A 13,403-nucleotide genomic window follows, 5' to 3' on the forward strand; every position below is an offset into this window, starting at 1 on the left:
ATGTATAGGGCGTCTTTTTTTGCGGGGTCGGGTGTACTTTTTAGTTCTACCATTTTCGGGAAATGTTATTGCTTTGATCACTTTTTATTCAAATTTTTATCAGAATCAAAAGAGTGAAAAAACGGCGGTTTGGCACTTTTGACCATTTTTCCCGCTACAGCGTTTACCGAACAGGAAAAATATTTGTATAGCTTTGTAGAGCGGTCGATTTCGGATGTGGGGATACCTTACATGTATGTGTTTCACAGTTTTTAACTACTTTTATATGTGTTCTAGGGAAAGGGGGGTGATTTGAATTTTTAATCCTTTTTATGTGTTTTTTATATTTTTTTTTTTTACATTTTTTATTAAACTTTTTTCTTTTGCATTTATTAGACTTCCTAGGGGTATTGACATGGGTGGGGGGTGTCGCAGATTGTCAGAACGGTGGGAGTCGGCAGACATGGCTGCTCCGGAGCGTTAAAGAGAGCCTCCTGGAGTATCGTTAAGGTGAGGGGGGAAGTGGTAAAGTGTATGTATATGTGATTGTGTGGGGTTAGGGGGGAGGCTGCAGAGGGCAATATGAATTTTGTGGCTTGCTATGGTCCAAAGTGTGTGAGATTGCAGAGATGGTGGTGTGAGTTTGGGTTTTGTGGGGGTCCTGGCACAAACGTATGTGCGCTGTTGTGACGAAAAGTAGCCTATTGCGCAATCGGGTGTATTAACTATGTTTGTGGAAACTTTCAGCCAAATCGGTCGAGCAGGTTTTGCGTGATTGAGGAACAAACATCCAAACACACAAACTTTCACATTTATAATATTAATAGGATGTGAAAGTTTGTGTGTTTGGATGTTCGGATGTTTGTTCCTCAATCACGCAAAACCCGCTCGACCGATTTGGCTGAAATTTTCCACAAACATAGTCACTACACTCGATTGCGCAATAGGCTACTTTTCGTCACAATAGCGCACATACATTTGTGCCAGGACCCCCACAAAACCCAAACTCACACCACCATCTTTGCAATCTCACACACTTTGGACCATAGCAAGCCACAAAATTCATATTGCCCTCTTCAGCCTAGCCCCTAACCCCACACAATCTCATATACATATACTTTACCACTTTGCCCCTCACCTTAACGATACTCCAGGAGGCTCTCTTTAACGCTCCGGAGCAGCCATGTTTGCCGACCCCCACCGCTCTAACAATCCGCCCACCCATGTCAATACCCCTAGGCGGTCTAATAAATGCAATAAAAAAGTTTAAAAAAAGTAAAAAAAATATAAAAAAAATAAATAAAAAGGATTAAAAATTCAAATCACCCCCCTTTCCCTAGAACACATATAAAAGTAGTTAAAAACTTGAAACACATACATGTTGGGTATCCCCACGTCCGAAATCGCCCGCTCTACAAAGCTATACAAATATTTTGCCTGTTCGGTAAACGCTGTAGCGGGAAAAATGGTCAAAAGTGCCAAACCGCCATTTTTTCACTGTTTTGATTCTGATAAAAATTTGAATAAAAAGTGATCAAAGCAATAACATTTCCCGAAAATGGTAGAACTACAAAGTACACCCGGTCCCGCGAAAAAAGACGCCCTATACATCCCCTGTACACGCACATATAAAAAAGTTACGGCTGTCGGAATATGGCGACTTTTTAAAAAAAAAAAAATTTTAACAGGTTTTTTTTTTTTTTTTTTTTAAGGGGTCAAAATGTAAATAAAACCATATAAATTTGGTGTCCCCGGAATCGTAACGAAACACAGAATACAGGGGACATGTCATTTTGGTTGCACAGTGAACGCCGTAAAACCAAAGCCCGTAAGAATGTCGCAGAAATGCATTTTTTTCTTCAAATCCACCCCATTCTGAATTTTTTCCCTGCTTCCCAGTACATTATATAGAATAAATAATGGTGGCATCATGAAGAACAATTTGTCCCAGGAAAAATTAAGACCTCATATGACTCTGGGAGCGGAGAAATAAAAAAGTTATGGGGTTTAGAGGGAGGGGAGTCAAAAACGAAAATCAAAAAATGCCATCGGCGGGAAAGGGTTAATTTCAAATACCTCTGTCCCAAAGTCACTATGTACAGTTTATACCAACACCGCATAGCAGCTCAAATACAAATTAACTTCAACACAAAAGTCTCACGTATTCTCTGAATTATAGCAAAAACAAGATATAAAGTTACATTTCATGTCCCATACCTTATACACAGTACGAAAACCTTACCCGCGCCTGTATATACACACTGCTACAATCACCGCAGACGAAGTCGCGGGTACCAGCTAGTTTCTAAATAAAACTCACCATGGACGAATGTATCCCTGTTCTTGTGTTTCCTCCCCAGAAATGATTAATTGTTCTTTATACTGCAGTTTTTTTCTTAAATAATTTATTTTTTGCGATTTACAACCTAAGTGTTTGTATATCTGAGAGAGTGCAGCTGTCAAAAAATTAACCAGCTGCGAGCCGTTGTCAGCATTAATTTTGCTCTAATAAATGGCTCTCTGTAGCTATTTAGCGGCCTGTAATCTAGATAAAAAGCTGTTGACCTATGATGGATAATACTGGGTTTTGTTTGTAAGATCTGGCTTGAATTGTCATCTTAATTTGTTTCAGGTCATATCACAGGATTACTTGCATTCATTATTATGCACTGTGGATAAACACAGTTAAAGGATCAGTAAAGTATCATTGCCGGTAATTAATGGGCTGTTTTTCTCAGTCAAGTAGTGTGAACTGAAAGGAAACAGAGAGACAACTGGAGAAGGACACTGGGCGCTCGGAATACCTCCTAAAGGAATTAGAGAATTCAGTAATCCCTTAATGTGTAAACATTTATCTCTGAACATATGTATAGTGCATTTACATTTGCTAATCTCTCCGCGTCATCTACTCTTTCACTGGATGTGAGAAGGCCGAGACAGAAACCACCTTGCTTGGGTGGATTGTTTGATTTGCTGCGGGGTCGAATGGTGGCTACAAAGAGCTATAGCCCTAGGGGCGCTTATTTTTTCTACCTTTTTGACCAATTGTGATGATATTTTATTGAATCTGCTATGAGTCAGTATTTGTTAGCCATGTGAAACATTTTAATATGTTCGTGAACTTTAGTTGGGATTGGATTGTGGACTCTTGTACCTCCTGTCCAGTATCTAAAATGCGTTTTTATATACGGTACTTGGACACAATTCATTAAGCTGTGGTCTCCTTGGGTTGATAGAGCTAACGTCCGAGGCTTATCAGACTGTCTGCAAATATAATACATAGATGAAGAAATCTCAGCTTAACATACATTTCTTAGGTAGAGGCCCCTGTTACCCATTTTCTCATCCTGATTTATCTTCTGTTGTGGAAAGTTTTAACAATGTTGCATTTACTGTTTTTTTTCACTACATTTGTGTTGAATTCCTAATGCTTACATACTTTATTACGTATACTTGTCGACAGTGACTATTGTATATTCCTGCTACTTCGTTCACTGTTGTCTCGCATATTTACTCTGTACTTGTTTTATTCAATAAATACCTTTTCATGAAATACTGTTTCTTAAAGAGGATCTTTCACATCCTCGAGCACACGCAGTTTTATATATAGCTATAAAGCCAATGGTACTCTGAATTCAGCACACTGTGAGCTTTCCCGTTACGTGCCCCTGGGCTGGAGATATTGGTGCTATTCTTTACTGGTATCTTTTCACTGTCAGAAGGACATTTCTGACAGTCTAGCCGGGTTGTGAGGAACACTCCCTCTTTCTGACTGTACTGTCCGTAGCTCTCTACTGTCGGAGGGGGTGCCCAGCGATGACGCGGTGAGGAACGCCGTCCCCAGTACTAGTCTATGGATGAGTACTGTCAGGAGGAGGACATTCAGTGTCATGGCTGGGTGGTAAGGAACACCCCCTCTGACAGTGTAGAGCTACGGACAGTACTGTTAGGAGGGGCGTTTCTCACAGCTTGGCTAGACTCTCAAAAACGCCCTTCTAACAGTGAAGAGATATCTGGGAAAGCCAACAGTGCACTGAATTCGGCGCTGTCGGCTTTCTAGTGTCATATAAAACCACGTGTACATGAAAGGTCCTCTTTAAGAGTTTCATACCCTTTGAAAGTTTTGACAATAAAGAGTGATCACGGGGCCACACGGTGGCTCAGTGGTTAGCACTGCAGCCCTGCAGTACTGGGTCCTGGTGTTCAAATCCCACCAAGGGCAAAAAACCATCTGCAAGGAGTTTGTATGTTCTCCCCGTGTTTGCATGGATTTCCATCCCATATTCCAAAAAGACATACTGATAGGAAAAAATGTACATTGTGAGCTCTATGTGGGCTCACAATCTACATTTAAAAAAAAAAAAAAAGAGTGATCACCACTGCTCCCATGGTGTCTGTGTCTTGGCCTCCAGTGTTAACATTTCAACTTGACACAACCGTGCATGGCTGCAGCGGAAAATAAGGAGGTCACCACTGCAGTCATAACAAGAGATTGAGGTTGGCAGAGGGCATGGAAAGTAGGCGATCGATAAGATGAGTATTACTCTAGTTTGTTATTTCTCAACACTTTCAAGAGACTAGAACCCCTTTTGAATTTAGTCCATGAGAGCAGATCTCCAAGATCGTGGCCACAGGGGGTTTGTAAACCTATGGTATGTCTATGGAGATGGAAGAATAACCATCACAGGTCAAGGCTGCAACAGTAATATATATATATATATATATATATATATATATATATATATATATATATATATATATATATATATATATTATTAGAAATTGGTGCTATGTGGTGGACCTTTTTCCCAACTATCCAGACAATGGAATATATGTTGTCTTTAGAATTGTCTTTACACAGTCATGAACCTAAACACTCTCTCCTCCGGCCAGGTGTTGGTGCAGCCAGATCTGGGAACCTCACATTTATGGTTGGCGGTGTCGAACAAGAGTTTGATGCGGCTAAAGAGCTTTTGTCATGTATGGGAGCCAATGTGATCTACTGTGGAGAGGTCGGAACAGGGCAGGTATGATATATTCAGTTCTAATACTTTTGGAAGTTAACATTTTCTGGTCCTTCTATGTTTTACTTACATTTTTTTTTTTTTTTTCAGGCAGCAAAAATTTGCAACAACATGCTTTTAGCTATTAGTATGATTGGAACGGCAGAAACGATGAATCTGGGGATTAGGTATGTGTAATGTAGTTGTGAGTTTAGTAAAAATCTTTTCAGAGCTCTAAATTCAAATGGTTAATCCTCTGCATGGAACCACAGAATTGACCTGATGTCTTAAATCATAGAGGTGTAAAATATGAATTCGATATTGGGTTTATCCACTTTTGAGAATTTTGATTTGGGGGGTAAGGTATACTCAGATGGTGATACTGTTTTTGTTGCGTCTGACAACTGCACAAGGTTTACAGTGGATTAGTAATTTTTTATTTTTTTATTTATTTTATGTACAGAGGCCAAGGGTATACACAACCCCAGAGGCCATATTTGATGCTATAGCAGGAAGCAGATCAAGAGAATCCTATGAGCACTGCATTGCCATGTCTCAATTTAGAAAGGTTTTAACTTCTGAGAGATTGTTCATATTTGGGCATAAACTGAGTGATATTAAAGAAACTCATTTGTTTAAGAGGAAAATAAAGCATTGAAAATATGGTCTTGAGTAGAACCTTGGAAGGTTTTATTCTCTCAACTTGTTTCAGTCAAGATGATTAGGAAAAGAGCTAAGGGTGGGTTCATACCTGCGCCCGGTCTCCGCTTTCAGGTGTCTTTCTTCTGCCCGAGAAACTGGACAGGAGAAGGAAACCGGCAGTCACTTTTCAAACCCATTCAATTGAATGGGTTTGCAAAGTGTCCACCCGTGAGCATTTTGTGGTCTCCGCGGCGAAACCGTTCTTTTTTTTATAACCGGACACAAAATTGGCCATGCACAACTTTGTGTCGCCGCGGAGATCACAAAACTCTTACGGGCGGACACTGACCGCCGGGTTTCCGTCTCCTGTCAGCAGAAGACGGAAACCTGAAAGACCAGGGTGCAGATGTGAACCTGCCCGACGACTGGGTTTACACTGTGCCTGTGTGCTTTTTTTCAAAAACACACACTTTTTTTTTTTTTTTTTCTTTTCTGAAATACATGCATTAGAGAGAGATTTTATTTTTAATAAAGCCAGCCTAAACTCAACTGGAACAAAAACTAGGCTTCACAAAACTAGACCACAATGTGTGAATCGATCTCGTAGCACGTTTTTGTCTGAGCATCTCTCTTTGTAGTGTTCTCCATCGTTATATCGCCTTTTTATTATTACGGTTGCATTTTTTTTCTTGCAGATTAATCTGTACAGGGCTGTAAATGACTCCAGCACAGTTTATATTTCATACTTAGACTGTCTATTAATTAACATACTGGAAATTGAGTTTTTATTGAAGTGTGTAGTTAGTAAACTATCTGGCTCTATTTCCTTGTCAAAGAGTAATTGAGATAAAATAGAAATTTGTTTTGCATCAGTGATAATTGGTTTATCAATATCTTTAACATTGTAAAATTGAGTGGGAACAAGTTGTGGGAATATATCTAGAATGCATGTGAGGATAGAAGCAAAGCCGATACGTTCCTGCCTGGGATATAATTTTATTTCACTATATACTCCAATCAACCATAACATTAAAACCACCGAGAGGCGGGATGAGTAATATTGATTATCTTATGACAATGGCAGCTGACAAGGGGTGCGCTAGAGATTAGACAGCAAGGGAACAGTCAGCTCATGAAGTTGATATGTTGGAGACAGTTTACATAGGTATGTGCAAGGGTATGACTGAAAAGAGCCAAATGGCGATGGTTTGACAGGTGGGTCAGAGCATCTACAAAACAGCAGGCCTTGTATAGGGTTACCTAGGAAAAGTGGTCCAAGAAAGGACAACTAGTGTACGGGTAAGATTATCATAGATGCCCAAGACTCACTGAAGTGCATATAGATGTGAAGGTTGGCTTGTTGTTCCAACCTTCTGTGTAGGTATAGATAGCAGAGTATTATTAAAGAGGGCCTTTCATGTCCTCTTGCACATATGGTTTTATATACCGCTAGAAAGCAAACCGTTTGCTGTATTCAGCGCACTGTCGGCTTTCCCATTATGTGCCCAAGGCTGAAGATATTGGTGCTGTTCGTTTCGGCACCGATCTCTGCCCACTGTCATTAGGGCATTCCTGTAGATCTAGTTGGGCTGTGAGGAACGTCCCTTGACAGTACTGATCCATAGCCCTGTGATGTCAGAGGGGGTATTCCTTACCACCCAGCGATGAAGGGGGGTACTCTCGGGGGTGTGGTTGAATCCTCACTGTCAGGAACACCCTTCTGATGTTGGGCAGTGATCGGTACCGATATCTCTACCCCGGGGGCACATAACGGGAAAGCCGACAGTGCACTGAATTCAACGGCTTTCTAGAAGTATATGTGCATGTGTCTTTGAATAAGCGATAAATGGAGGATATTGCCCTCGATAATGATGATGACAAACACTTGTAAAGTGCTTTTATGACACAAGGGACAAAAGTGCAGGAAGAAGGGAAGTTAGTGACTACGAACACCCACAAGGGTCAGTTGTTTCATGGGTAGCCAGTTTACCTATCAGTATATTTTTTGTGAGAGAAAACTGGAATACCTGGAGGAAACCCACAAAAACACAGAGAGAACGTACAAGCTCCATGCAGATGTTGCCCTGCCCTCTAGGATTCGAACCTAGAACCTTGCACAGCAAAAGTGCTAAGCACTTGGCCACCTTGTGACAATAATACCTTAAAGAGGACCTTCCATGGTTCGGGGCACAGGCAGTTCTATATACTGCCGGAAAGCCAACAGTGCAATGAATTCAGCTCAGTCTGCTTTCCCGATCTGTGCCCCGGGTAAAGAGCTATCGGTTCCGGTACTGTAGCTCTTCACAGTCAGAAGGGCGTTCCTGACATTCAGTCAGGAACATCTTTCTTCAAAGCAGCACCTATCGTGCTGTGCTGTGTGAGCGGGGAAGAACGCCCCCTCCTGATAATACTCGACTATGGACGAGCACTGTAAGCAGAGGGAGGAGGCGTTCCTCCCTGCTCACACTGTACAACGCGATAGGCGCTGCTGTGGAGAAGGACGTTCCTGACTGACTGTAAAGAGCTACAGTACCGGCATGGCTCTTTACCCAGGGCACAGATCGGGAAAGCCAACAGTGCACTGAATTCAGTGCACTGTTGGCTTTCCAGCAGTATATAGAACTGCCTGTGCCCCAAACCATGAAAGGTCCTCTTTAAAGAGGTTGTCTAGGCATTTTTTTTTTAATGCCTGGACAACCTGGAAAGTTGAAAAAAAATAAATATATATATACTCGTCCCCTGTGCTCTGGTGTTCTCCCCTGATTGGCCTCAAATAGAGACCCATGATGTCACCAGTAGTGACATCACATGCCCTTTGCTGAGGCCACTGATCGGACTTCCACCACATGCTAGCATGGGACCGAGAAGACTGGACCGTGCAGGGAGGCACTGGAGCACTGTGGAAAGGTGAGTGAATTTTTTTTTTTTTTTTTTTTTTTTTTTTTTCAGTGCCCCCGGCCTATTTAAAACTTAAATGAATTCCAGGGCATTTTTGTAAAGGCTAAAACCTGCTGAAGTTTAGCTGTGGCTTTCTCAATACAAATTCACAAGTATTTTGAAAGAAACTTTAATAATGTAATCTTCATTTTTACAAGACAGCCTGCATAACACAGAACTGTTTGTATAGTATTGCACAAACCTTTTAGGAAGGTATTAAAATAATTATGTAAAGTAAGAATGTTTTTGGAAATGTTTTGGAAGTGTTTAAAGTTTTGTTTTTGTCAGTTAGCAAAATTACATGAATAAGCAAAAGAGAAATCTAATTTGCTTCCGTATTGTGTCCATCCTTTTTCCTTCACACCAGCATCTAGGTACTTGCAGACAGTTTTTGACGGAACTCGGCAGGGAGGTTGTTCTAAACATCTTGGAGAACTAATCTCAGATCTTCTTTGGCTGTAGGCCTGCTCAGATCCTTATCTTGTATCCCAGACAGCCCGCACAATGGTTAGATCAGGGCTCTGTGAGGGTCATATCATCTCCTCCAGGACCCCTCTACACTTTAAAATCTGGTGCAGTATAAGACTGTGTAGTCTTAGTTTGCATTGTCTAAAACTTAGGCAGTGTTACTTCATTTGACCCAATGTTGTGATTCATTGAAAGTGTTCAAGAGGGGCTTGATGACTTTCTTGTATATATATTACAAGCTATGGTATCAGATTTTTGAAGATGGATCAGTGATTCAGGAAATATTCTGATCTGTCATATTTATAGAGAATTTTAATTACATAGGTGTGTTTTGGGGTTTTTTGTAATCTTTTTCTGGATCAACACTGTAGGATTGATAGACATGATGGGATTCTTAGTACAAACTGAAAAGTGAAATCTGAACAGGGCAATGAAGATGTATTACAAAGGTGCTAGGTTTTACATTAGATGATGGCTGGTTACTCAAAGCGGAAACCTCTCTATATGGAGGATTGATCATACTCATAATTGCTTAACCCCTTAACGACCGGCCCATAGGGAATCTACGTCGGCACTGACAGGTCCTTCCTGACTGCCCTATAGGAAAACTACGTCGGGCAGTCAGGGAAGGATTCCCTGTCAGTGCCGATGTAGTTGGAGCAAGTCTTAGCTGTATCTTACAGCTAAGACCTTGCTCCATAACCCCCCATCGGAGGGGGCTCCGATGGGGGGGGTTTTAACCCCTTCAGTTCCGTGATCAAACATGATCATGGAACTGAAGCGGTTCCACTGTGTTGCCGGTCAGATCGGCACCCCCCGCAGCGAGATCGGGGGGTGCCGATATACAAAACATGCAGCCTGGGGTCTGGCCAGTGACCCCAGACTGCCTGAGCCCCCGGTTACCTGGTTGATCCTGCCCCCGTTGTCAGGAAGCCAAGCGATGCGTCTACATCGCTTGGCTTCCTGTTACAGACTGGAGACACGTGCAGCCTGTGTCTCCTGTGTCTCCAGCCTGTAACACTGATTCAGCAATGAAATCATTGCTGAATCAAGTGTCCTAAAAGGGAAACACAAAAAAAGTGAAATAAAAAGTGAAAAATAAATAAATAAAGCTTTTGAAAAAAATGAATAAAGTTATAAAGCCCCAAAAATCCCCTTTTTCTATAGAAAATGAGTTATGTAAAAAAAAAAAAAAACCTAAAAATTAATAAAAACAATACATATTTGGTATCGCCGCGTCCTTAACAATCTGTACAATAAAACTGAAACAATATTTAATGTATACGGTAAACGTCGGGGAAAAAACCCCGGAAAAAACCCGCCGGAAGTAGTGATTTTTCGCCATCTCACCTTAGAAAATATGCTATAAAAAGTGATCAAAAAGTCATATACACCCCACAACAGTACCAATAAAAAGTGCAGGTTGTCCCGGAAAAAATAAGCCCTCAACCAACACTGTCAACCAAAAAATAAAAATGTTACGCCTCTCAGAAGATGGCGATACAAAAATCACTGATTTATGTCCCCAAATGTGTTTTTGTTCTGCAGAATTAGTATTGCATAAAAAATACTATAAATGAGGTATCACCGTAACCGTACCGACCCGCAGAATAAAGGTCACATGTTACTTATACTGTACGCTGCATGGCGCAAAATTTAAAAGGGAAAACTCAATGCCAGAATTGATTTTATTTTTTTAAATCCAGCAAAAAAAAGTTAATAAAATGTATTCAATAGAATATAGGCACCCAAAAATGGTGTCATTACAAAATACATCTCATCCCGCAAAGAACAAGCCCTTATATCTCTGTCACCAGAAAAATAAAGAAAATATAGCATCTAACAATGTGAAGACAAAAACCCGCAAAATCACCAAATCATTAGAACACGACTGGCTGCATCAGGAAGGGAATATATAAGCGGTGCAAGCGTATATCAGGGGACACCCCAGATTTACAGCTTATGAGGGAACAGACACCAGAAATGACCCCCAAAGTGACCCCCAGAGTGACTCCCCCAATCATAGGAGCTACTGGAACATAGTAGGGAATTTGGCGTTTTCAATGTTCTCCACACAGCTTATATATTCCCTCTTCGCCATCCGCTGTGCAGTCACGTCCGGGATACTAATACTCACTACACCCCCTGATAAATTCTATGAGGGGTGCAGTTTTCAAAATGGGGTCACTCCTTTGGGGAATCCACTTTTCTGGTACCTTACAGGCTCTACAAACATGACATCGCGTCCAGATACCAAACATCCAAATCTGTGCTCCAAAAGCCACATCGCACTCCTTCCCTTCTGCGCCCTGCTGTGTGCCCAAACTGCAGTTTATGCCACATGTATGGCACATGTATGACACTGGTGTACCCGGGATAATGTACGTAATGTCATATGTGGGTATAAACTGATATTAGGGCACAGCCGGACACAGAAGGGAAGAAGGGTTATTGGGTTTTTGGAGCACAGACGGTTTGGTTTTTGGATGCCATGACACTTTTGTAGAGCTGAAACGCCAGTAAAGTGGGATCCCCTGATATGAGACCTTATTTTGGAAATTACACCCCTGAAGGATTTCTCCAGGGGTACAGAGAGCATTTTTAACCCCCAAGTGTTGCTATAACTTATTATCCATAAATGAATATGAAGCTAATTGTGAGAAGTGAAAATACAAATTTTTCCAGGAATCCGTCATTTCAGTGCCTAATATGTTGTGCCCGACTTGTATCAGAGATGAACGCTCTAAAAGCTGTTGTGCCCGGGATACCCGCTTACCAGTTTTTGGAGTGTGTATCTCTGCTGACGTAAGTTGGGCACAACATATCGGGCACTAAAATGGCGAATCTCTGGAAAAATTTCATTTTTAACTTCTCGTTTTCAGTTGCGATTTCATTTCTGGAAACTAAATAAATGCAACCCTCAAGGGTTAAAAACGCTCGCTACGCCACTTGATATATCCCATCAGTGGGCTAGTGTCCAAAATGGGGTGACATGTCTGCAGATTCCACTTTATTGGCAATTCAGGGTCTTCGCAAAAGTGGCATGACGTCCAAAAACCAAACTGCGCCAAAAACCAAAATAGCGCTCCTTTCCTTCTGTGCCCGGCTGTACCAAACAGCCATTTCTACCCACATATGGCATTAAGTCCGTTATCCGGGGTACACCAGTGTCATACATGTCGGCATACACTGCCATTTGGGTACACAGCAGGGCGCAGATGTGAAGAAGCGATATGTGCTTTTGGAGTGCAGATTTAGATTGTTGGTGTTTGGACACCATGTCACATTTACAGAGACCCTAAAATTGCCCCTACAAAATGGGGTCACGTATTGGGGAATTCCAGTTTACTGTCAACTCCAGGGCTCTGCAAAAACATCATGGTGCCCAGAGGGTCCCTCTAAATCTGTACCCCAAAAGCTAAAAAGCACAGTGCTCCTTCCCTTCTGAGCCCTGCTGTGTGCCCAAGCAGCAGTTTACACCCACATATATAATTTTTTGCCCCTCGGGATGTCCCCTTAATAGTTTCAGGAGTGCAGGTCTCTGACAGCATAAAGTGGGTGCAACGTATTGGGCACCGAAATGGCATATTCTTTAAAAATTTCAATTTTCATTTTGTACATTAATTTTTGGGAAGCATTTTTAGGCTCAAAATGATAATACCCCTTGATACATTCTTTGAAGGGTGTAGTTTTTAAAATGGGGTCACATTTAAGGGGTTTGCATTGTATTGATACTTTAGGGGCTCAGCAAATGCGACATGGCACCTGAAAACTATTCCAGCCACATCTGCCCTCCAAAAGCCAAATAGCGCTCTTTCCATTCTGAGCCCCACCATCTACCCATACAGCAGATTATGGCCATATATGGGGTATTGCCGTGTTCAGCAGAAATTGTGTAACAAACTGTGGGGGGCTTTTTCTCTTTTAACCCCTTGTGAAAATGAAAACTTTGGGGATAAAGGGACATTTTAGTAATTTTTAACCTACACATGCCAAGGTTAGTAAAATCTGTGAAACTGCTATAGGGTCAAAATACTCACTATACCCCTCAATGAATACCTTAAGGGGTCTAGTTTATAAAATGGGGTCATTTATGGGGGGTTTCAATTGTTTTGGTATCTCAAATCTTGTTTGAATGTGCAATGGGCCTGAAATATCTGCAAGCAAAATTTGTGTCTTGAAATCCAGTTGGTGCTCCCATCTTTTTGGGCCCTACCATGCGTCCGTACATAGGATTAAGGCCACAAACTGTACATTTTTGAATACGGGAGAAATGGGGCCATCTATTTTGGGGTGTTTTTCTTTATTTTCATGGCATGTGTGCAAAAAAACTGCCTTTAAAACGACTCTTTTGTGTAAAAAATATGACAATTT

At 41.4% G+C, this 13,403-nt stretch overlaps 1 protein-coding gene across 1 annotated transcript in view; it reads left to right on the plus strand.

Moving 5' to 3' along the window:
• The window catches only part of HIBADH (3-hydroxyisobutyrate dehydrogenase), a 109,864-nt gene that overhangs the window by 73,405 nt on the left and 23,056 nt on the right, over positions 1–13,403 (plus strand). Inside the window, exons 5-6 of the mRNA XM_075271462.1 lie at positions 4,873–5,006; positions 5,094–5,170. Coding sequence (XP_075127563.1) covers positions 4,873–5,006; positions 5,094–5,170 — 211 coding nt within the window. The remainder of the gene's footprint in view (positions 1–4,872; positions 5,007–5,093; positions 5,171–13,403) is intronic.

The sequence above is a fragment of the Leptodactylus fuscus genome, chromosome 4 (assembly GCF_031893055.1).
Source record: "Leptodactylus fuscus isolate aLepFus1 chromosome 4, aLepFus1.hap2, whole genome shotgun sequence".
Classification (NCBI taxonomy): Eukaryota; Metazoa; Chordata; class Amphibia; order Anura; family Leptodactylidae; genus Leptodactylus; species Leptodactylus fuscus.